The 25177-nt window shown below is 45.8% G+C and overlaps 1 protein-coding gene across 11 annotated transcripts in view; it reads left to right on the forward strand.

Moving 5' to 3' along the window:
* Positions 1 to 25177, forward strand: part of adgrl2a (adhesion G protein-coupled receptor L2a) — a 982900-nt gene that overhangs the window by 825660 nt on the left and 132063 nt on the right. For all 11 annotated transcript variants that reach the window (XM_063064760.1, XM_063064761.1, XM_063064767.1 and 8 more), the window contains one exon: positions 2435 to 3235. In XM_063064760.1, the coding sequence (XP_062920830.1) occupies positions 2435 to 3235 (801 nt within the window). The remainder of the gene's footprint in view (positions 1 to 2434; positions 3236 to 25177) is intronic.

Here is a 25177-nt window from a genome sequence, read left to right on the forward strand (position 1 = left end):
GGAGAGGAATAAAGAGTCGCTATTTTGGGCCAAGAGCCTTCATCAGAACTGGAAAGGAAGGGGGAGAATGCGAGAACAAGAGGGTGCAGTAGGGCGACGAGAACAAGCTAGAAGGTGATAGGTGAGACCAGGCGGGTGTGGGAGGGAGGTGAGGTAAGAATCTGGCAGGTGATGGACGGGAAAGCCAAAATGCAAGCAATGAAGGAATCTGATATGAAAGAAGAATGGACCAGTGGACCATAGGAGAAAGGCGAGAAGAAGGGGCATCGGGGGGTGTGATAGACAGGTGAGAAGAGGTAAGAGGCCAGAGTGGGGAATAGAAGAGGGAAGGGGGAGGGAAAAGGGGAAAAAAGAAAAACAAAATTTGGTGTTCATACTACACAGCCAACTGTCTTTTCCAAAAGTTCCCTTCTGTAAAGCACTATAGGAATTATTAAAACAAGCCATTAATCTGATCAACCATTCTAGTTAGCCAACCCCACCCTCTCTATCTATTACACCAGTCACTGCACTGTAAACACTAGCTTTTTATAATGCTGCTTACATTGTTAGTATGTGCTGATCGTTATGTATTTATACGCATTTTATTCCATCTCCCTACTTTAAGCTCTAGGAATAAAGGCATAGATGTCGAGAAAAGTTGCTTCATACTTTATAATTGTTGAATTGTTGTATGTCATGCCAACACACCACAGCAAATTCCAAGTACACGTAAATGTCTTTGGTGAATAAAGTTGATCCTTGATCCTGCAGAGGTTCTGTGTGGGCTACCCACCAATATATTAAGTCAGCCCAGGTTATTAATTCCGTCCATGCCTGTCCCAACACAGGTACTGTGTGGCGAATACCACAAGAAATCAGCAGGTTGAGAAGCGTCTGTCAGGGGAAAGCTTTGATACAGGGTCATGACCCAAAACATCAGCCATTCATTCCCCCTCCACAGATGCTGCTTGACCTCCTGAGTTCCTCCAAAAGATCGGGTGTGCTGCTTCTAGTGTCTCTTCTGCCTCCATTGTAAGAGTATTGTAAATCACAGTAAAATAGGTAAGGATAAAGTAAATTTAGTATCAAAGTACCTGTGTGTATGCCACCATATACTATCCTGAGATTCAATTTCTAGCAGACATTCACAGTAGAACAGAGAGTAGAATCAATAAAAAACAACACACAGACTGGCAAACAACCAGTATGCAAAAGGCAAACTGTACAAATGCATAACAATAATTATTATTATTAAAATGGAGGTGTTACGGTAGCGTAGCAGTTGGCGCGGTCCTATTATATCTCAGGGCACCAGAGTTTGGAGTTCAATTCCGGCACCTGCTGTAAACGAGTTTGTACGTTTCTTCCTGTGTGTATGTGGGTTTCCTCCAGGTGCTCCAATTTCCTCACACGGTCCAAAGATGTACTGGTTAGTGGGGTAATTGGCCATTGTGAATTGTTCTGTGATTACGTCGGGGTAAAGTAGGTGTGTCGTTGGGCAGCGCACCTTAGGGAGCCAGAAGGGTCTGTTCCATGTTGAATCTCCAAATAAACAAATAAAAATTATACACAAATGAAGATCGACCAATGTGCCTAAGAAGACAAACTGTGGAAATGTAAGGACAAAAACAAATAATAGTAATTCTAAATAAATAAGTAAATAATAATGTGTGACTGATGTAGAATTTGACAAGCAAGGAACACAGTTGTAGCTTCACTTTCCCTCCTGCCTCTGTGCATGTTAACGAGCCGGCTTGTTGAGGTGTGGCAGAAGCTGACGATAATCATGTTAATCTCTGTTCTTTTTCTCTTGCACTTTTTCTCACTCTCTCTCCCAATGCTTAAAATAGAAGTGGAGCAAAAAGGTAATGAATCCAGCACAGTCCCGCTCTGGTTCCTTGTGATTGTTTTGGCTGCTTGACCCCTTTAAGAACCCGTGCTCTCTCCACCACCCCTCGCCCACCCACCCTATTAACACCAGTATCTCTCCAGGGAACCTTTGCTCAGTCCAGCTCTGAACTGTGTACAGTGCCTCATCCACTCACGTCTCAAGGTGATGGGTGCTGTTGCTGGTGTCCCAATGGAGATCTACTCCAAGACGCAACAAGTGCTTCTGTTGTGTCATCGGGTGTCATCTGTCTTGCTTCTGGAACCCTTTCCCTTCGCATGTCTTGGCTTATCGTCGCTTCTTGGACTTGCGTCCTGTTGCCTTCTGCCTCTTGCATTTTCCCGTTGCAAAGATGCAACCATAGCCCTTTCCTGCACCCTCACCCTCTTCTCCCCACCCCTCCCAGCACCTTGCTTCAACCTGCATCCCATTTCCTCTTGCCAGAGCTCTCAATCAAAATCTCCACTCTCTCACCTGTTGAGTTTGACTAGTGTTGCGATATTAAATTGTTCAGGAGAGATGTTAACTTTGCTTCTTCCTGTGCTGCCCGTCTTATCTTTGCAGTTTTTGTGTGCCCCGGGACATTGAAAGGGATTGTGGAGTCAGCCTACGTAACGGAAGCTGAGCAGCAGTCTGGTGCCTGGTGCAAAGACCCCCTACAGGCTGGAGACAAGATCTACTACATGCCATGGACGCCGTACCGCACAGACACGCTGATGGAGTATGCCTCACTGGAGGACTTCACTTCTGGCCGCCACACCACCACTTACAAGCTGCCCCACCGTGTCGACGGAACTGGCTTTGTGGTGTACGACGGGGCGGTCTTCTTCAACAAGGAGCGGACGAGGAACATTGTCAAGTATGACCTGCGGACCCGGATCAAAAGTGGCGAGGCCATCATCGCCAATGCCAACTACCACGACACCTCGCCCTACAGGTGGGGGGGCAAGTCTGACATCGACCTGGCAGTGGACGAGAATGGCCTGTGGGTCATCTATGCCACCGAGCAGAACAATGGGATGATGGTGGTGAGCCAGCTCAACCCGTACACGCTGCGGTTTGAGGGCACCTGGGACACATCGTACGACAAGCGTTCGGCCTCCAACGCTTTCATGATCTGCGGCGTGCTCTACGTGGTCCGGTCGGTGTATGAGGACAACGAGAGTGAGACAGGCAAGAACTCTATTGACTATGCCTACAACACTAACCTCAACAGAGAGGAGTATGTAGACATCCCCTTTCCCAACCCCTACCAGCACGTGGCTGCTGTGGATTACAACCCACGGGACAATCTACTGTATGTCTGGAATAACTACTTCATACTGCGGTACACCTTGGAATTTGGACCTCCCGACCCTGCACAAGGTCAGTGTTCCATAAAGATCTCTCTTTCAAAGTTGTGTATTCACCTAAGGTAGATTATCACAGATCAACATGCACACAAAATGCTGGAAGGACTCAGCTGGTCAGGCAGCATTTATTGATGTGAATAAACAGTCGAAGTTTCGGGCCAAGACCCTTCTTCAGATCTGGAAAGCAAGGGGGAAGAAGCCAGAGAAAGGAAGCTAGAAGGTGGTAGGTGAAGCCATGTGGGGGGGGGAAGGTCAAAGGCCAGAGAAGAAAGAATCTGATAGGAGGGGAGAGTGAACCATGGGAGAAAGAGAAGAAAGGGGGGCATCAGGGGGAGGTGATAGGCAGGTGAGAAGAGGTAAGGGGCCGGAGTGGGGAATAGAAAAAGAGGGAAGGAGGGGAAAAATTAGCAGAAGGTGGAATCGATGTTCACGCCATCAGCTTGGAGGGTGCCCAGACAGAATATAAGGTGCTGTTCCTCCACCCCGAGGGTGGCCTCATCTTCAACGTGGACTGAGATGTCAGAACGGGGATGGGGATAGGAATTAAAATGGTTGGCGACCAGGAATTCCTACTTTTGGCAAATGGAGCGGAGGCGATCAACAATGCGGTTCCCCAATTTACGTCAGGTCTCACCAGTGTAGAGGAGGCCGCATCGGGAGCACCGGACACAATAGATGGCCCCAGCAGATTCACAGGTAAAGTGTTGCCTCACCTGGGTGGACTGTTTGGGGCCGTGAACAGAGTTGAGGGAGGAGGTGAATGGGCAGGTGTAGGTCTTAGGTCGCTTACAGGTTTATATACCAGGAGGGAGATAAGTGGGGAGGGACGAATGTACATGGGAGTCACAGAAAGAGAGATAGTGACATAGAGAGCAAGAGAGAGAGAGAGAAAGAGAATGACAGAAACTGGGAGAGAGTGACACAGAGAGTGAACATGCCTCACTTTATAGCTCAAACCTCTGAACTTGTGTTGTTTTCTCTGGAGTGGTCAAGTCTGAGGTGAGACCTGAAAGAAGTTTATAAGATTATAAAAGGTACTGAAAAGGGAGATAGAAATGTTTTTCTTGGGTAGAAATGTCATGCATTGAAGGTGCACGGGAGTATGTTTAAAGGAGATGTGCAAGGTAAGATTTTACAGTGAGTGACTGGTATCTGGGAAGGGCTGCCAGGGGTTCTATGACAGTGGGGTTTAGAATCTATTAGAGAGGCACATGAAGGGAATGGAGGGGTATGGATCGGAAGAGATGTAGTTTAATTCAGCATCGTGTTCAGCACAGACTTTGTGGACCAAATGGCCCATCCCTGTGTTCTAGGTGATGGGGAGGAACAACCCTCCCCATCACTGAGGTCATTCTCAAAAGGCTGTGCCTTAAGAATGTAGCATCCGTTACTGAGGACATTCTCCATCTGGAATATTTCCGACTCTTGCTTTTACTTAGGATCCTGAAGACGGACACTTAGTGTTTTAGGAGCAGCCTCTTCCCCTGTGCCATCAGATTTCTGAATGGCCCATGAAGCGTTATTCCTCTTTTGCACTGTGTGTCTCCGGTTTTCTTTTGATTTAGAGGAATTTTCATGACTTGCACTGTACTGCAGCCACCGAGCAACATATTTCACAACATGCAATACAGTATGTCTGTGATACAACCTGATGGACTTCAATGTTCAAAGTAAATTTATTATCAAAATACATATAGGTTACTATATACAACCCTGAGATTAATTTTCTTGCAGGCATACTAAATAAATTTAGAGAATAATAACCATAACAGAATCAATGGAAGACCGACCAGCTTGGGTGTTCAACCAGAGTGCAGAAGACAACAGACTGTGAAAATACAAAAAGAGGGGAAAAAAAGGAATAAGCAATAAATATCAAGAATATGAAATGAAGTGTCTTTGAAAGTGAGTCCATTGTTTGTAGGAACAGTTCAATAATGGGGCGAGTGAAGTTATTCCCTTTGATTCAAGAGCCTGATGGTTGAGGGGTAATAATCGTTCCTGAACTTGTTGGCTCACACAGTTGCCTGGTGGCAACACAGTATCTGCTGGAGGAACTCGGCAGGTCTGGCAGCATCTGTGGAGGGAAATGGACAGTCGACGTTTCAGGCCGAGACCCCTCGTCTGTTCGTTGATGCTGCCTGACTGGCTGAGTTCCTCCAGCATCGTGTCTGCTAAGATCTGGTGGGTCTCGACTGCAAGATCTGTCCCAGTTTGGGACTGACTTCATAATTCTGCCACTCAGTGATACTTAGCGGCACGTGTTCATTCTGCCGTTTTAAACACCGGTGTCAAATCCCCATCTCTATGGAAAGGATTTTCAGTTTACAGAGTTAATCGTAATAATAATGATAATAATAATAACTTATTGATTGAGCACTTTTTGTACAAAACAATGTATCTTAAAGTGCTTTACAATGGGCAAACATGAAAATAAAATACAAAATAATGTTAGTTAAAACTAAAATACAAAATGATATTAGTTAATAGTTCATGGCAAGAGTGGCTAATGATGCCAAGTGGGTGAAGATTTTTCATAAGACATAGGAGCAGATTTAGGCCATTCAGCCCATTAAGACTGCTCCGCTATTGCATTGTGGCTGATGTATTATTCCTCTCAACCCCATTCTGCTGCCTTCTCCCTTTGCCCTTGACATCCTTACTAATCAAGAGTCTAACAACCTCCATATTAAATATACCCAATGACATGGTCTTCACAGTGCGTTCCACTGATTCACCACCCTGTGGCTGAAGAAATTCCTCCTCACCTCTGTTCTAAATGGATGTCCCTCCATTTCAGGGGTTCCCAGACTTTTTTATACCGTCTACCCCTGCCCTTTACTGAGCAGTCCGTGGACCCTCAGGTTGGGGATCCCTGCCCTACTCTGAGGTTGCGCCTTCTGATGCTGGACTCCCTCCCTGTGGGAAATACAATCTCCACATCCACTCTGTCTGTTTCAAAGGGAAAAGAGATGACAACTGCCAGGGTAAGCAGTACAGGGGTCCTGGTTCCACACGTGTGGGTGGTGTGTAAGAAGTTACACGGCAGCAGGTTGACGAGTGGGGGTGGTGTCTGAGATGAAGTTACTAAAGCAGGAAATGTTTACAGAGAAGGAGGAGAAGTTCTGGTAGACATTCTGTGCGCCTCAGTGAGATTTGGAGGAGATGTGTCCAATAATTTGTTTGAAATAAACACAGACTCTACCAACACCTACACAATACTTTTTTTTTAGGGAAGGCTGCATCACTGAATCGTGAGAGATTTATAGCTCAGAGGAAGGCCCTTCCTGTCCTTGCCAGCTGGGCTACTCCGCTGGCTAGAAATTTAAGGTCTAGTCCTGCCAGGTCAAAGGTCATGCATCTTCGGAATGATTTGTCAGCAATCCCCTAGTTAGCAACATCAGGCTTACGGACAGCCCTACATACAAAGGAACTCCCAGAATATTATTAAATTCTATTGTCCGACATGGGGTGCCATGGTAGTGTAGCGATTAGCACAACACTATTAGAGCTCGGGACGTTGGAGGTCAGAGGTCAATTTCAATGTCATTTCTAAGGAGCCTGTACATTCTCCAAGTGGATTGTGTGGGTTTTTTCAGCGTGCTCCGGTTTCCTCCCATCGTCCAAAGGCATACTGGTTAGGAGGTTGATTGGTCTTTAAATTGTCCTGTAACTAGGCTCAGGTTAAATTGGGGGTTGCTGCGTGGTGCAGCCAGGGGGGTCTATTTCGTACTGTATGTCATTAAATAAATAAATACATACATACATACTTACACATTTGTTCTTATGTAGAGCAGAACTACAATATTGTGCAAAACTCAGGTGTATACATTTACATACATACACACATGTATGAAGAGAATATGTGTGTGTGTGTGTGTGTGTGTGTGTGTGTGCAGAACAGAACTACAGTATTTTGCAAAATTCAGTTGTATATAATAGAGAGCGAGAGACAGAGAAGCAAGGGGAGAGACAGGGAGGGGGAGAGAGGATGTTGGGGTGCCTAAAGCTCTTGCACAGTACTGTATTTGTCAATGTGGAGCAGAGAGCGAGTTAGTAAGTCTGGTGGGAGCAAAAGATGTTGGGAATGGTAAGGGTGGAGCACTGTGAAGTGGGGGGTGCATGGGATAGGTGGCAGAGGAGTGGCGGGGGGGTGGTGACACAGTTACAGACACACCAAACCCTGAGACTCCAGGCAAGGTTTGATTCCATACAATTGATTTATTGATCATTACAGAATGTCTCTCTGGTGCTTCACACTCCCTCCCCCTTCTCTCCAACCATGATTCCCCTCTCCCTGCCCCCTTCCCACTCTCAGTCCACAATGGAGACCCATGTCACAATCAGGTTTATCATTACTCACATGTCATGAAATCAGTTTTTTTTTGCTGCAGCAGTACAGTGCAATGCATAAAATTACTACAGTACTGAACAAATATTTTAGGCAACCTGGGTATTAAATATGTGCCTAAGAGTTTTACACAGTGCTGTATAAGAGCATGTGATAATAGGAACATAATTAGGCCATTCAGCCCATCGAGCTTGCTCCATCATTTAATCATGGGTGATTTTTTTTTTCAACACCATTCTCAGAGCGGGCAGATTTAAAATGTCCCATTCGCAGTTGGGCGCATCTGAAACAAGCTGACGGAAGAAGTGTTTGTGGGAGGCACAATATGACATTTTTGTTTCTCAGCTGCATTCTCCCACTTTCTCCCCATTCCCTCCCCCTTACTGCCAATCCAGAATCTATCAATCTCTGCCTTAAATATACCCAAACACTTGGCCTCTGCAGCCTGTGTGACAATGATTTCCATAGATTCACCACTCTCTGGCTGAAGAAATTCTTCATCTCTGTTCTAAAAGGGACATCCCTTTATTCTGAAGCTTGAATCCTAGACTCTCCTACTAATGGAAACATCTTTCTGTATCTGGAAGGCTTCAGTGAGATCCCCCCCACCTCCACTCAACCTTCTGTCCTCACCAAGGACCGGCCCAGAACCATCAAGTATGTTTCATATGTTGTTAAGCCAAACTAGTTTCCTTCCTCTTTTCACTTATATTGTCTGTTGTATCCAACAGTGACAGGAGAACTTTTAAACTGGAGAAGCCACTGCACTGGGGAAGTTCCACTTTCTTGACCTCGGATGTCCGGGTCCGGGGACGGTAGTTGTCATAAACTGGGGTCTTCCTGGTTGCAGTGGATGACCACGACTTCTTCTGTGCCTTGTCATGCCCCTTGCTCTCCACAGAGCATTGAGAACAGCCTTCCTGGCTGATCATACGTTGATCATATGTTGATCATACCAGCCCAGTCCGCCGGAGCTAACTTTGCATGCTTGGACAGGCACAGACCTATCTCATCAGGCCTGCCACCTACCCTCAGATACAGTAGAATTGTTCCTTATTATCAGTCTTGTGTGTCTTTGAAGCTGTTCTTTACAATACTGTGGAGGAATTGTTACCAAATCGAATGAATTTTTTAAAGTATTCTTCAATTTAAGGGCAAAATTGACTGTATACAATTGTAAGAGGCATAGATGAGGTGGACAGGCAGTAGCTTTTTCCCAGGGTGGCAATGGCTCATACCAGACACTATCCTTTAAATGTGATTGGAGATGTTCTAGATTGTTTTTTACTCGGAGAGTGGTGTGTGCCTGGAATGCACTGCCGGAGTTGATGGTGAAGCCAGTACAATAGGGACATTTGCATTAATGACATAGCCGGCTGGGGGGCGTAGTGGCATCCACACTGTACTTCGAGGCGAGTGATCGCAGGTTTGAATGCGGCCGGCTCCCTGCATGCTTTCCATCCTTGCTGGGTTGAGCGCGAGCTAGCAACTTGGTTTCGTAAAAGCAGACTAAAAGTGCTAAGGAAATGGCAAAAATGCTGCCCGATGTGCCACAAGGTGCAGAGACGAGCAACGATGATGGTGACGCCAGCCATGATCAGTACTCCTCAGAGGCGATCTGCCTGGCGTCAGTGCTGCTCCCATGGCTTCACTGTAACCCCTTGACAAAAGGGTGACCTGTAGGTTAGTGGAGGAAAGGAGCGTCTTACACCTCCTTAAGCCCATAAGTGTAAGAAAGACAGAAGCTGTGTAGGAGGGAAGGGTTAGAATGATCGTGGAGTCGGTTGAAATGTCGGCACAACATTGTGGGCCAAAAGGCTCTCACTCTGTTGTTCTCTGTAAAAAAAAACCAAACCTGTCTGTCGTCCAGGGACAACTTGTGATGGAGGCACATTGTCGCGCCAGTGCACGTACAGACCGGCCTTGACATAAAGCTGTCAGCAGCCACCAGAGCTGACTGCCTGGAGGGTTAATAGCACCATCAAGAAGACAGTAGCAACCGAACAAAGACCAGCAGGAGTCAGGATATCCTGTCACATTGGAGACAGACTGACGTGAAACTAGTACACCCTCTAAATATAACAAATGAATAATAAAATCACACAATAGTCAAAATAATTAACCTTAAAACACCTTTTCACAAGCATTTTTTCTTCTTCACTGAAATGTATATTTCCTGTGCAGCCAAATCTGACAACTGTATAGTTCTGGACTTTAGAAGGCTGCTAGGCATAACTCACATTAAAAATTAAAGATTAGCTTTACTTGTCACATGTACATCGAAACATTCAGTGAGATGCGCTGTTTGCGTCAAATCAAATCAGCAAGGACTGTGCTGGGGAAAGAACACAAGTGTCACCACATCTGCGGGGCCGAAAGCACGCCTACAGCTCATCAACCTAACCTGTACAACATGCGATTGTGGGAGTGAATCAGAGCACCCGGATGTTGTGCATTTAATATTATAGTAATATTTGAGTCACCTCATATATATATTGGTGGATAAAGCATACTTTATACTTTATTGTCACCAAACAATTGATACTAGAATGTACAAACATCATAGCAATATTTGATTCTGCGCTTCCCGCTCCCTGGATTACAAATCGATAGTAAATATTAAAAACTTAAATTATAACTCATAAAATAGAAAAATGGAAAGTAAGGTAGTGCAAAAAAACCGAGAGGCAGGTCCGGATATTTGGAGGGTACGGCCCAGATCCGGGTCAGGATCCGTTCAGCCATCTTATCATAGTTGGAAAGAAGCTGTTCCCAAATCTGGCCGTATGAGTCTTCAAGCTCCTGAGCCTTCTCCCGGAGGAGAATCCTATTCATTAAAATAATTACAATTTATATGTAAAAATACATTAATTGCATATGTCATTATGCTGCCACGTGATACGTGCACGCCTCACGTAAAGTAAACTGAAAGTTAGACCCGCATTCCTGGATTTCCATGGTTCCTTTGAATTAATTTAATGCTTTGAAGTTACAAAACATAACACTGGAAGAAACCCATGCGGTTTCCAAGGAGAACGTTCAGGCTCCTTACAGGCATTAGCGTGGCGTGTGTCAGACCGCTATTGGTGATTGCTGGCGATGTAAGGCGATTGTGCTAACCACTACGCTACCATGCTGCCCCACATCACCCTTGGGTTAGCTGATTGCAGGCAGTAAGGTGGCTCATCCCCAAGCCATCTCACTGGAGCTCCCAAGATTGAAGCTGTTGATAAAAGTTACCCTCTAACATTAGCCGCAATGTAGTGTAGTGGTTAGCACAACGCTTTACAGTAACAGTGACCCGCCGCTGCTTGTGAGCAGTTTGTACGTTCTCCCCATGACCACATGGGTTTCCTCCAGGTGCTCCAGTTTCCTCCCAAGTCCAAAGACGTACCTGTTAGTAGGTGAATCAGTGACTGTAAATTGTCATATGATTAACCCAAGATAAAAATCGACATTGCTGGATGGCACGGCTTGAAGGGAAGGAGAGGCCTAGTCTCAGTAAAACATAATGAAAATAAAACGTTTTGTTTTGTACGCTTCATACCCTGTTGATTCAGACATCATTTTTTACAGGTGATAATTTAGTGATTATAATCCATACACAAAAGAATGATGTCAGCTAAATGAATTTTTTTTTACGATTCAAATTAATTGTCGAAATCAAGTTTTTTCACCGGGTTCTGACTGCACTGGAAAGAGCCCTAGATGATTAGAAATGTTCGCAAGACTTCGCAAGATAGGTTTTTATTGCATTTTTGATTAATTACTGTGTATAAAATGTGTCATTGGAATGCACTGCTGCTTGTGAATATGCCCTGTGCTGTTGTCTCAGGGGGAAAATAGATTCCTTGTTTACTAAGTGTACTAGATTATTAATCAGATAGCTGAAAATCAGACATCTAAGATGATTATCCCTTAGGAGAGGGCATAATAAGAATTGACATGACACACACATCTGCATCTAAATGAGTTCATCATCAAAATGGCTACCTTCTTATGGCAAAATATTGCAGTGTTTTTTTTGAATCTTTGTATTTTCTAAATTGGGGATCGATTATAATTTTTAATCCCCACCCACTACATTGATTCTCTCAGCTGTGTCCCAATCTGACATTTGATCTCTGGACTGAGAATCTTTACTACTAAGCCATTCCTGTCGACTTCAATAGTTTTCCAGCCAATCAACTCGCGAATGAGTGTTGGCCACTTAAAGCTGACTTGTGCTCTGCTCTATCAGTTTTGTTGGCAGTATCCTTAATATGAGTTTATTACATTAAAAGGTCTACAAATTATCTGGATGCAGTTTGAATCTCACTGTACCTAATACCTCATGATAGGTTTAATGCGCTTGTTCTTCCCCAGCCTAAATTAATTTCATATGTTACTCAGACAGCCATTTATAGTTTTATTTTACAGAAAACCAGGCACCAAAAGGCCTTAGATTCCTGCCTGGAAAGGTATGGTTTTATTTAATCAAAATCATAAGTACGTTTAATAGAACACATACAAAATGCTGGAGGAACTCAGCAAGCCTGGCAGCATCTGTGCAAAAGAGTAAAGGGTGGATGTTTCCTTCGTCAGGGCCCCCATCAGCTGCTGAGTTCTTCCAGCATTTTGTGTGCATTGCTTTGCACTTCCAGTATCTACAGATTTTCTCATGTTCAGATTTAATAACACTGGCATATGTTGTGAAATTTGTTGTTGTGCGGTGTAGTACATTGCAATACATAATAACAAAAACTGTGAATTACATTAAGTATCTCTATCTATATATTAAAAAGCTAAATTAAATAAGTACTGCAAAAAAGTAATCAGGTAGTGTTCATGGATTCATTGTCCATTCAGAAACCTGATGCGGAGGGGAAGAAGCTGTTGCCGAGTGTGTATCTTCAGGCTCCTGTCCCTCCTCCCTGATGGTAGCAATGAGAGGAGAGCACGTCCTGGGTGATGGGCGTCCCTAATGACGGATGCTGCCTTCCTGAGGCATTGCCATGGGAGCACAGCGTTGAGTGTGATGCTATTACAGCTCATGGCGTCGGAGTCTGAAATTCAATTCCAGCGTCCTCTGTAAGCAAGTCCTTCCCATGTGCGAGTGTGTTTCATTCAGGTGCTCTGGTTTCTTCCTGGTCCAAAGATGTACCAGTTAGTAGGTTAATTGGTCATTGTAAACTGTCCTGTGATTAGGCCTGGGTTAAATAAAAGTAAGATCAGAGTGCAGAGACAGAGGGTGGAAGGTCTCATGCTATCCAGTCGAAGTAGGCTGCCGTGGGTTTATTGCGTTCACTTTCCAGAAGTGGCTGCGTGACCTTGGCTTCACTAGAAGAGAGATCAAGTCAACCAGCAGGGCTGTAGCTGAGGCAGCAGAGAAAGGATCAGCATGGGTGTGGACCAAGTATGTCCAGAGGGGCAGATAGTCAGACAGTGTATACATATCTTGCAAACCCTTCAGTAGTTGCATAGACACCTGAAGAGCAGACTATCTGTTTGATGGAAGTGACCAACAACTCTGATAGAGGCAGATGCCAAGTTTTTAAGCTCACCAGTGGTAGGTGGTGCTTTAGCACTGCTGGCCCACCACCTCGAGGGAGTCTTGATCGTAAGCGGGCCGAAACTCCTGAAGACAGGTGGCAGATCAACTGATGATCCCACTGGTGATAGCACGGGACAGTTAACATCTCAGTCCACGTGTATCTTTAATTCAATAGGTTGCTGGGCGGTGTGACTGATTCTCGGGGCTATCTATCCTGCAGGTAGGTGACCAGAACTGCACACAATGTGGTATCACCAACGTCTTATAAAACTTTAACACAACATCTCAATGTATTTAACACATTGATTTATGAAGGACAAGGTGCCAGTAACTCTCTTTATGATCACGTGTACCTGTGATGCCACTTTCAAAGAATTATGGGTCTGTATTTCATACAGATCCATAGGCCAGCTGGTGGCGCAGTGACATCAGCGTCTTACTCCGGAGCGAAGGTTTCCGAGTTCAAATCCAGTCGGGCCACTCCCGGGCACACTTTCCGTCCGTGCGGGGTTGAGTGTCGAGCTCGCAACCCGGCCTCGTTTAAAAAAAAGAAACTGCGTTGTGAGAAGGACGTGGGGGACCACTCAGAGAATCTTTCTCCCAAGACAACCACTTGAAAGGTGGTTGCCGAGGCTCTGGCAGAGTATGGCGCACACACACACACAAAAAAAATTTGCAGATCCCTTTGTTCTGCCGCACTTCTCAGTGCCCGACAGTTCACATAAGCGCATCGAGCTAGTACAAAAGAGAAACAGAATAGAGAATATACTCCCGTAATCCTGCCTGGCACCTTTCCTGAAGTACTGAACACAGTATCACACACAAAATACAGGAGGAACTCAGCAAGTCAGGCAGCATCAATGGAGGGGAATAAAGAGTCGACGTTTCGGGCGGAGATCCTTCATCAGGGCTGGAAAGGAAGGGGGTATTTGCCAGAATACGAAGGAGGGGAAGGAGTACAATCTAGAAGGTGACAGATGAATCCATGTGAGGGGGAAGGGGGGTAGCAGAAGGCAGAGATGTTAAGTGAGACGTTGGCAGGTGACAGTTGGAAATGGTAAAGCGCTGAAGAGGAAGAAATATGATAGGAGATGAGAGTGGACCAATTTTGATAAGTACGACAAGCACAAAATGCTGGAGGAATGCAGCAGGTCAGGCAGCATCTATGGAAAGGAATAAACAGTGGACATTTTGGGCGGAGTCTCTTCATCAGAACTGGAAAGGGAGGGAGAACTTGCCCGAAAAAGTGGGTGGGGTGGAGAGAAAGGGGGACATTCCTACTGGATAAAATACAGTCGGTAAAATAAATAAAAAGAGGAATATTTCTGACTTCTTGTGAACCAACTGAAGAAGCTCACACAGTGAAGACAGTTCCGTTTGATCAGCTTAAGGTGATTGGAGGAGTGTCGGGGGGGGGGTATGTCAGAGATAGGCTGCTTACACAGAGAGTGGTGGGTGCGTGGAATGCCCTGCCAAATGTGATGGTAGAGGCATTAGGAGCATTTAAGAGACTCTTAGATGGGCATGTGAATGAACTAAAAGTGGAGGGCTATGTGGGAAGGAAGCATTAGATTGATCTTGCAGTAGGTTCAGAGGTTGGCCCAACATTGTGGTCCAAAGGGCCTGTACTGTGTGATGAGGTCTTCTATGGTCTATTTATGTTGAGGGCTGAGGTGAAGCACCATCTCATAATTATTTCAGTTCAAGCATATCACTGCTGTCTTGAGTCTCACTGTTAACCTGAAGCATCAAAATTAGAATAGTACGGCACAGGAACAGGTCCTTCAGCTCACTGACTGTACTGACACTGCTGCCTGTACTGCCCTCACTGACTGTACTGACAGTGCTGCCTGTACTGCCCTCACACTGACTGTACTGACACTGCTGCCTGTACTGCCCTCACTGACTGTACTGACACTGCTGCCCGTACTGCCCTCACTGACTGTACTGACACTGCTGCCTGTACTGCCCTCACTGACTGTACTGACACTGCTGCCTGTACTGCCCTCACTGACTGTACTGACACTGCTGCCTGTACTGCCCTCACTGACTGTACTGACACTGCTGCCTGTACTGCCCTCACTGACTGTACTGACACTGCTGCCTGTACTGCCCTCACTGACTGTACTGACACTGCTGCCTGTACTGCCCTCACTGACTGTACTGACACTGCTGCCTGTACTGCCCTCACTGACTGTACTGACACTGCTGCCCGTACTGCCCTCACTGACTGTACTGACACTGCTGCCTGTACTGCCCTCACTGACTGTACTGACACTACTGCCTGTACTGCCCTCACTGACTGTACTGACACTGCTGCCTGTACTGCCCTCACTGACTGTACTGACACTACTGCCTGTACTGCCCTCACTGACTGTACTGACACTACTGCCTGTACTGCCCTCACTGACTGTACTGACACTGCTGCCCGTACTGCCCTCACTGCACCTGTACTGACACTGCTGCCCGTACTGCCCTCACTGACTGTACTGACACTGCTGCCTGTACTGCCCTCACACTGACTGTACTGACAGTGCTGCCCGTACTGCCCTCACTGACTGTACTGACACTGCTGCCTGTACTGCCCTCACTGACTGTACTGACACTGCTGCTGCCTGTACTGCCCTCACTGACTGTACTGACAGTGCTGCCCGTACTGCCCTCACTGACTGTACTGACACTGCTGCCTGTACTGCCCTCACTGACTGTACTGACACTGCTGCTGCCTGTACTGCCCTCACTGACTGTACTGACACTGCTGCCCGTACTGCCCTCACTGACTGTACTGACACTGCTGCCCGTACTGCCCTCACTGACTGTACTGACAGTGCTGCCTGTACTGCCCTCACTGACTGTACTGACACTGCTGCCCGTACTGCCCTCACTGACTGTACTGACACTGCTGCCTGTACTGCCCTCACACTGACTGTACTGACAGTGCTGCCTGTACTGCCCTCACTGACTGTACTGACACTGCTGCTGCCTGTACTGCCCTCACTGACTGTACTGACACTGCTGCCTGTACTGCCCTCACTGACTGTACTGACACTGCTGCCTGTACTGCCCTCACTGACTGTTGTGACATCAACTAGACAGTCAGCCAAACTCCATCCAGAAATGCATGAGAGTCATAGTTTTGTTACAGACTCAATGTCATGACATAGTGAACAAGGAGTGGAACTAAAAACAACAAAATACAGTGCAATTATCTCATTGTTTTATTCACACAAGTAAATATACACAGATAAATAAGATCTTAATTACATTTCCTGCAGGTAAATATTATATGTAAACCATTAATGTATAGGTTACTGTCTAATAAGTTAGTGTCTAATCACATTCTATTTCAGCAAAATTGTATTGATGACTTTAGACCAACTTCTAAACAATATAACAAGAGCTTATAAGGAATGCTTCTGCTGGTGAAACAATATAGAAACTTTTTTCTCTCAACATAACCCTCTGGTCTTCTGCCAGCCAAAGTGCTTTCCAATTTACTACTTCCTGACTGCATTGGAAGTGACCTAATGCAGATCTGAAACTGCTCATTACAATAAAAGCTGAACGTAATCAATCACGTAGTAGAAACAAACCTATTGCCCGAAGGGCAGAACAATCCCATCTGCCTGCAAATGGTCCCTCTCCCTCCATTCCCTGCCTGTCCATGTGTCCGTCTAACAGCCTTTTAAACAGTGCTATCAAACCCGCTTCCACCACCTCCCTGTGTAAAAAATACATTGTTAAAAAATGTCGGCATTTCCGAGTCTGAGCCTGAGTCTGCTGGGGGCTGGCGGCTGTAGAAGGCAGCATGTCTAGGCGTTAGAGTACAGTGTATGTACGTGGATGGGTGGGAGGGGTGAGCAGAGCTTGTTATTGTTTGTTTGTTTGTTCTGTGTTCTGCCGAGCATTGTGTGCATGCCATGTTGGTGCTGGAATGTGTGCAACATTTGCGGGCAGCCCCCCAGTACATCCTTGGTTGTGTTGGTTGTTTACGCAAATGGCACATTTCACTCTATGTTTCAATGTACTTGTGACAAATACGCTTGAACCTTGGTCTCCTTTAAACTTTTCCCTCTCACTTTAAAGGTTGAGTTGGTATACACATATAGGCATCCATTAGTCGCGTGAAACCATGGATTTGCGCCTTGGAAGGTTTCCAGGGTGCAGGCCTCGGCAAGGTTGTATGGAAGACTGGCAGTTACCCATGCTGCAAGTCTCCCCTCTCCATGACACCGATGTTGTCCAAGGGAAGGGCACTAGGGCCGATACAGCTTGGCACTGGTGTCGTCGCAGAGCAATGTGTGGTTAAGTGCCTTGCTCAAGGACACAACACGCTGCCACAGCTGAGGCTCGAACTAGCGGCCTTCAGATCACTAGACCGATGCCTTAACCACTTGGCCACGCACCAACACTTGAAGTGAGGAATGAATAAGCAGTTGAGGCTTCCGTCTGAGACTCTTCATCACGACTGGAAAGGAAGGGGGAGGATGCCAAAATTAAAAGGGTGGGGGGAGGGGGATGAAGTAAGAAGCTGGCAGTTAATAGGTGGAAAGGGCTCGAGAAGGAATCTGGTAGGAGAGGAGAGTGGACCATCGGAGAAAGGGAAGGAGGGGCACCAAGGTTACGTAGCTGTGAGCGGGTGTCAAACTTACTTTGAACTCTTCTGTGGCACGTCACCGTATTAACCTTGGTAAAAGAGGTTGCAGAGATTGGGGATAGGGAGTAGAGAGATTTCAAAGTCTGTAATTCTGCAGTGAAGGCCTGGGTTCAGTACGTAAGTCAGTTACTTAATCCTATCAATTTAAGGTTATCATAGCCGGGGGCGGTAAAGGGGACAAGCTCCCGCTACCTATTAAATGCTCCCAATGGCGTGTGTCTCAAGTAGCCTCTGACTGCCATGTCCAGCTCCTACATAAGAACATATAAGAAATAGGAGAAGGAGTCGGCCATCCAGCCCATCGAGCCTGCTTCGCCATTCAATAAGATCGTGGCTGATCTGGCCGTGGTTTCATGCCACCTATCTGCCCTTTCTCCATAACCTGTAATTCCCCTCCTGGCCTTCACGTGTGGCTTATCTACTAAGCATTTAATAGGTAGTGGGAGTTTGTCCCCTTTACTGCCCCCCGGCTCTGATGACCTTAAACTGATGAGTCTACCATCAGTCTACACACTGCTGATGAGAGCACAGACCCGGTGCGCAGGTCATGTCATCCGCATGCCGGACGAGCGCACACCCAAGCAGCTCATTTTTGGGGAACTCTCTGCTGGAAGACGCTCGCATGGAGGGCAGAAGAAACGTTACAAAGACACACTAAAGACCTCCCTGAAGTAGTGTGACATAGACACGACCTCCTGGGAAACGCAGGCACAAAACCGCCCTACCTGGCGCGGCCTCATCCGCAAGGGCTGTCAAGCTTACGAAGCAAGGTGCATTGCTGAAACACAACATAAGCGCGAGCTGCGCAAGTCCAGAGCCACCAGCGCAACAACTGCAGTGCCTACACGTGTCTGCCCAACGTGTGCCAGGGCATTCCGCGCCCGAATTGGCCTGACCAGTCATCTTCGGACACACATCGCATCCAGTCTCAAAGTGACTAATGGTGTCAAGATCTTCATCGACGACGATGGACGAACTGTACATCTACTAAGCCTGGCAGAACACTTTCTACTGACAGGAGAAGGGGAAGAGGTGGGTTACTGACACCTTAAAACCAGTCGCTCTTGGCAGATGGAGGCTCATCAGCCGTGGTCGCAGCTCATCCAGGAGAATAAGACTCTGATCTCAGATCTCCATTGCCTTAAGGCTGTACCCATTCATGGGGAAAGCTTCAGGAGTAAACTCCGTGGAAAAACCTGGAGTCCCTAAGACAGTCCTTCGTTGAGTTCAATGCTGACTGGCAACCCCTGCAGTGCTGCTGGTGCTGAACTGTATCGGTCTCTGCTGTTACTCTGGGTTCTCAGATGCATGGAGAGGGGTAATCAGGAACACGGGCAACAGCTCGCTCTCCATATTGTACTGCCCTGGCTTGCATATGTAGACCACTTGGATGCAATATCCATGGTTGACCCTCACCAGTGGAGCCTCAAAAAAAAAAATCCCATCACCCCTACAGAGGCACAGGCTGCCAAGAGTGCTCTGTCTTTTAAGTTGTCCAGGTATAACCTACCTTCTTGGCAAGACACCTTCATGGAGCAGTGCCTCAGAAAGGTGACATCTATTCATAAGGCATGCCCTCTTCTCATTGTTACTGTGAGGTAGGAGGTACAGGAGCCTGAAGACACACACTCAGCGATTCAGGAACAGCTTCTTCCCCTCTGCCATCTGATTCCTAGATGGACATTGAACCCTTGGACACTACCTCACTTTTTTAAAAATATATATTATTCGTTTTTGCACTATTTTAATCTATTCTATATACATAAATATATATATATACTTACTGTAATGGATTAACTTAGCTATTTATTTTTTCTTCTTTCTATATTATCATGTACTGCATTGAACTGCTGCTGCTAAGTTACCAAATTGCACAACACATACCGCTGACAATAAACCTGATTCTGAAGTCAGTTTGAAGGTTGCGTCAGCAGCCATTTTTTGGCCAGCCTCTCCTGTAGAAGGCTGATCGGTCCTGTGGCTTCCATGGACTTGCGGCTTTCATCACACAATTCCATATATCTTCTCGGTGCAGATCCTTCCTGTCCCAGTGATGAGGTCATTGAAGCTTCTGTTGGTGTTTCTGTAGCACTGGACTTTTATTGGATGGGGCTGTTAATTTCCCCCCCCCCCCCCACTTTTGCAGCCAGGCTTGGGACTGTCCAGGGTGGAGTTGTCCAGCATACAAGTGCCAAAAAAAAAAGAAAACAGCGCCTCTATTTTCTTAGAGATTTGCTTAGATTCGACATGTCACCTAAAACTGTGACAGTCTTCTATAAATGCACAGTGGAAAGTATCCTGACTGGTTGCATCACAGCCTGGTATGGAAACACCAGTGCCCAGGAACAAGGAAACTTACAAAAGTGGTAGGTACAGCCCAGTCCATCACAGGCAAAGCCCTCCCTACCATTGATCACATTTACTTGGAGCACTGCCATAAAAAAGCAGCATCCATCATCAAGACCCCCCACCATCTAGGCCAGGGGCTCCACAGACTGCTTGATCAGTGGTACGGGTCTATGGCATAAAAAAAAAGGCTGGGAGCCGCTAATCTAGGCCATCCTCTCATCTCGCTAACGACCTCGAGAAGGAGGTACCAAAGCCTTAGGTCCCACACCACAATCTCAAGAACAATTATTATCCTACAACCATCAGGCTCATCTGAACACTGAATTGACTCCACAACCAACAGTCTCCCTTTCAATGACTCTACAACTCAACTTCTCGGTATTATTTTTTTATTTGCTCATTTGGTTTTTATTTGCATATTGGTCTTTAGTTGGTCTTTGATTATGTATAGTTTTTCATAAATCCTATTGTACTTATTATTTTTCCTGTGAATGCCTGCAAGAGAATTAATCTTGAGGCAGTAAGTGGTAACACATACAGACTTCGATGAAGTTTACTTTGACATTGACTTTGAGGGATTGGACAATAATCTTGTGTGAATTCTAAGTTTTGGATGAGTTCAGACTGAAAGAATTCAAAGAGACTTAAAGGGAAGTATGAGGTGATTTTTTTTTTGTAATTTAAGAAGTAACATCATGAAGGATCTCACCCATCTCTGCTCATAAGCTTTTTGTTCCACTCCCATCTGGGAGGAGGCTACGCAGCATCCACAACAGGACCACCAGTTACTTTCCCCAAGCAGAAAGGCTGATCAACACCTCCACCCACTAACCCACCCCTCCACACCCTCAAGCACCACTACTTTATCATTTCCTGTCAGTAAATTTCTACATCTATAGATATTTGCTGGAGGCTTTGGTGACATACCAAATGTCTTCAGACTGTGAGTGAAATATAGCTTCTGGCCACCTCTCCTAATCTGGGCAGGTTGACCAGTTCCAACAAGTGAACTGATTTTTGAACTTATCTAAAACTGCAGTGGACACAAAGTCTCGACAGAAGTAGTCAAATCTGCCCAACGCATCACTGGCACCAGCCTGTTGATCATTAAAGACATATATAAAGAAATGTCCTGGAAAACGGCTAGTAACATCACAAAGGATCTCCTACCCACCCTGCTTATGGACTCTTTGTCTCACTCCCATCAGGGAGGAGGCTACATAGCATACACGCCAGGACCACCAAACTCAAAAATAGTTATTTTTCCCAAGCAGTAAGGCTGATCAACATCTCCACCCACTAACCCACCCCTCCACACCCCCAACCATCACTACTTTATCATTTCCTGTCTGTCACCTTACATACAGACACTCCTGTGCCTAGAGTCACTTTATGGCCATACAATCAATCTATGCATATAGGCTATGTATTTATATTTATTGTTTTTATTATTGTGTTATTTCAAAGTTGCTGGTATACGCAGCAGGCCAGGCAGCATCTGTAGGAAGAGGTGCAGTCAACGTTTCAGGCCGAGACCCTTCGTCAGGACTAACTGAAGGAAGAGTGAGTAAGGGATTTGAAAGTTGGAGGGGGAGGGGGAGATCCAAAATGATAGGAGAAGACAGGAGGGGGAGGGATAGAGCCAAGAGCTGGACAGGTGATAGGCAAAAGGGGATACGAGAGGATCATGGGACAGGAGGTCTGGGAAGAAAGACAAGGGGGGTGACCCAGAAGATGGGCAAGGGGTATATTCAGAGGGACAGAGGGAGAAAAAAGAGAGTGAGAGAAAGAATGTGTGCATAAAAATAAGTAACAGATGGGGTACGAGGGGGAGGTGGGGCCTTAGCAGAAGTTAGAGAAGTCGATGTTCATGCCATCAGGTTGGAGGCTACCCAGACGGAATATACGGTGTTGTTCGTCCAACCTGAGTGTGGCTTCATCTTTACAGTAGAGGAGGCCGTGGATAGACATGTCAGAATGGGAATGGGATGTGGAATTAAAATGTGTGGCCACTGGGAGATCCTGCTTTCTCTGGCGGACAGAGCGTAGATGTTCAGCAAAGCGGTCTCCCAGTCTGCGTCCGGTGCTCCCAATGTGGCCTTCTATATATTGGCGAGATCCACAGCCTCCTCTACTGTAAAGATGAAGCCACACTCAGGTTGGAGGAACAACACCTTGTATTCCGTCTGGGTAGCCTCCAACCTGATGGCATGAACATCAACTTCTCTAACTTCCGCTAAGGCCCCACCTCCCCCTCGTACCCCATCTGTTACTTATTTTTATGCACACATTCTTTCTCTCACTCTCCTTTTTCTCCCTCTGTCCCTCTGAATATACTTCTTGCCCATCCTCTGGGTCCCCCCCCCCCGCCTTGTCTTTCTTCCCGGACCTCCTGTCCCATGATCCTCTCGTATCCCCTTTTGCCAATCACCTGTCCAGCTCTTGGCTCCATCCCTCCCCCTCCTGTCTTCTCCCATCATTTTGGATCTCCCCCTCCCCCTCCAACTTTCAAATCCCTTACTCACTCTTCCTTCAGTTAGTCCTGACGAAGGGTCTCGGCCTGAAACGTCGACTACACCTCTTCCTACAGATGCTGCCTGGCCTGCTGCATTCACCAGCAACTTTGATGTGTGTTGCTTGAATTTCCAGCATCTGCAGAATTCCTGTTGTTTATTGTGTTATTTATTGTTTTGTGGTTTTCTTCTGTGCTGCATTGCATCCAGAATAATGAATATTTCATTCTCCTTTACACTTGTGTGCTGGAAATAACATTAAAGAATATTAAATCTTTATTTATTTATTGGGATGAAGCTTGGAATAGGTTCTTCTGGCCCTTTGAGTTGTGCCAAACAGCAATCCCCTGATTTAATCCTAACCTAATCACAGGACAATTTACAATGACCAATTAAACCACCAACTGGTACATCTTTCGAGTGTGGGAGGAAACCCACGCAGTCACGAGGACAATGTACATCCTCCTTACAGGAAGTGGCAGGAATTGAACCTGGGTCACTGGTAATGTAAAGCTTTGTACTGTACTGCACTTGAATCTTGATTATTGAGGTATCTTTGTGAAAGAAAAGGAGTGCTCCAACTGCGAGAGAATATGGTTCTTTGTAAATTTAACAGACTTATTTTCATGCCTAAGTGGCCGTGGGAGGGGGTTACAAGATGTTAACGTTCATTATTTTTTTGTAAGTCACTTCATTAAGTTAGTGAAACATGATTCAAATTGAACGCTTCTTGAGTGTTGAATGTTTCCCAGACACGTACTCCTCAATTCTCTCATTTGCTTATTGCTAGCTTAAAGAAAAATTTAATGACTGTTTTCATCCAGATCGAATGTTGTTTTTAGTGCCTGAGAGCTGGAAATACTGATGTTTCTCAGATGTTCTCTATTGCAGAAAGCAAGCTAAGGCCCTGCACACAGCTTTAACCTCAGTCCTGTATGTGTTTGCAAATCGAATTGTATAGATTGTAATTAAATGATGCAGGGATTGGGTGTGAGAGTATAGAGAAAGACCATAAGATATAGGAGCAAGAATTGGGCTGAGAATTAGGAACATGGTCATTTTCCATTGAGCTTTCTCCACCATTCTGTGGAATTCTCTGCCACAGGAAACAGTTGAGGCCAGTTCATTGGCTATATTTAAGAGGGAGTTAGATATGGCCCTTGTGGCTACAGGGGTCAGGGGGTATGGAGGGAAGGCTGGTACAGGGTTCTGAGTTGGATGATCAGCCATGATCATACTGAATGGCGGTGCAGGCTCGAAGGGCCGAATGGCCTACCCCTGCACCTATTTTCTATGTTTCTATTCCATCGTGGCTGACTTATTATGCCTCGCAACCCCGTTCTCTTGCCTTCTCCCCGTAACCTTTGATGTCCTCAGTAATCAAGAACCTATCAACCTCTGCTTTAAATATATCCCATGACTTGGCTTTTAACAGCTGGCTGTGGCAATGAGTTCCACAGATTCACCACCCTCTGGCTAATAAAATTCTGCCTCATCCCCATTCTAGAAGAACGGTCTTGGATTTTGAGTCTGTGCCCCTGGTCCAAGACTCTCCCACGACAGGAAACATCCTCTCCATGTCCACTCTATCTAGGATTCTTGATATTTGATAGGTTTCAAAGAGATCCCCCTTCATTCTTCCAAACTCCAGTGAGTAAAGTCCAGAGTCATCAAATGTTCCTCATACCTTTCATTACCAGCATCATTCTCATGAGCCTCCTGTGGACCCTCTCTGATGCCAGCACATCCTTTCTTAGATAGTCTGCTCACAGTACCCCCAGCAAAGTTTAACCAATTTCTTATGAAGCCTCAGCCTCTGTTAGATAGAAAAACATTGTTTTCTCTGGCAGGGGAGAGGAAAAAATAGGGAAGAGTGTTGAAAGCAGTAAGTGGGTGATGGATGATCCAAAATAGTTACCAGGAGTGCTGTGCATCCAAGATGTTTCAAAGTTCAACATTCAAAGTAAATTTATTGTTAAAGACATATATTTCATCAACTGCAACCCCGAGATTCATTTTTTTGCAGGCAGTCATAGAAAATACAAAGAAGCACAACTACACACAAGACAGACAAACAGCCCATGTGCAAAAGACAACAAGCTGAGCAAATGTAAAAAGAAAATAATAATAACAATAAATAAGCAATAAATATTGAGAATATGAGATGAAGAGTCCTTGAAAGTGAGCCCGTAGGTTGTGGAAATAGTTCGGTGTTTGGCTGAGTGAAGTTGAGTGAATTTAAGAGCCTGGGTGGTTGCGGGGGTGGGAGGGGTTAAAAATCAGGTTGAGTGATAATTTACCAGGAGCACTGACTACTCAGGGCCCTTAGCATTGTCAGTGATTCCACCCAACCGAATAACAATCTCTTTGACCCCCTACCATCAGATAGGAGGTACCATAGCATTAGGACGAGGACCATTAGGGTGAGAAACCGCTTCTTCACCCAGGCTGTGTTCCCTGAGACCACCATGTCTCATCATGTGTGAAGCACCAGTAACTTTATACAGTTTACTTCTTATCTTGTGTCATAAACAGACTGTTGTATATTTAAT

This window comes from Mobula hypostoma, chromosome 12, assembly GCF_963921235.1.
Source record: "Mobula hypostoma chromosome 12, sMobHyp1.1, whole genome shotgun sequence".
NCBI classification, from domain to species: domain Eukaryota; kingdom Metazoa; phylum Chordata; class Chondrichthyes; order Myliobatiformes; family Myliobatidae; genus Mobula; species Mobula hypostoma.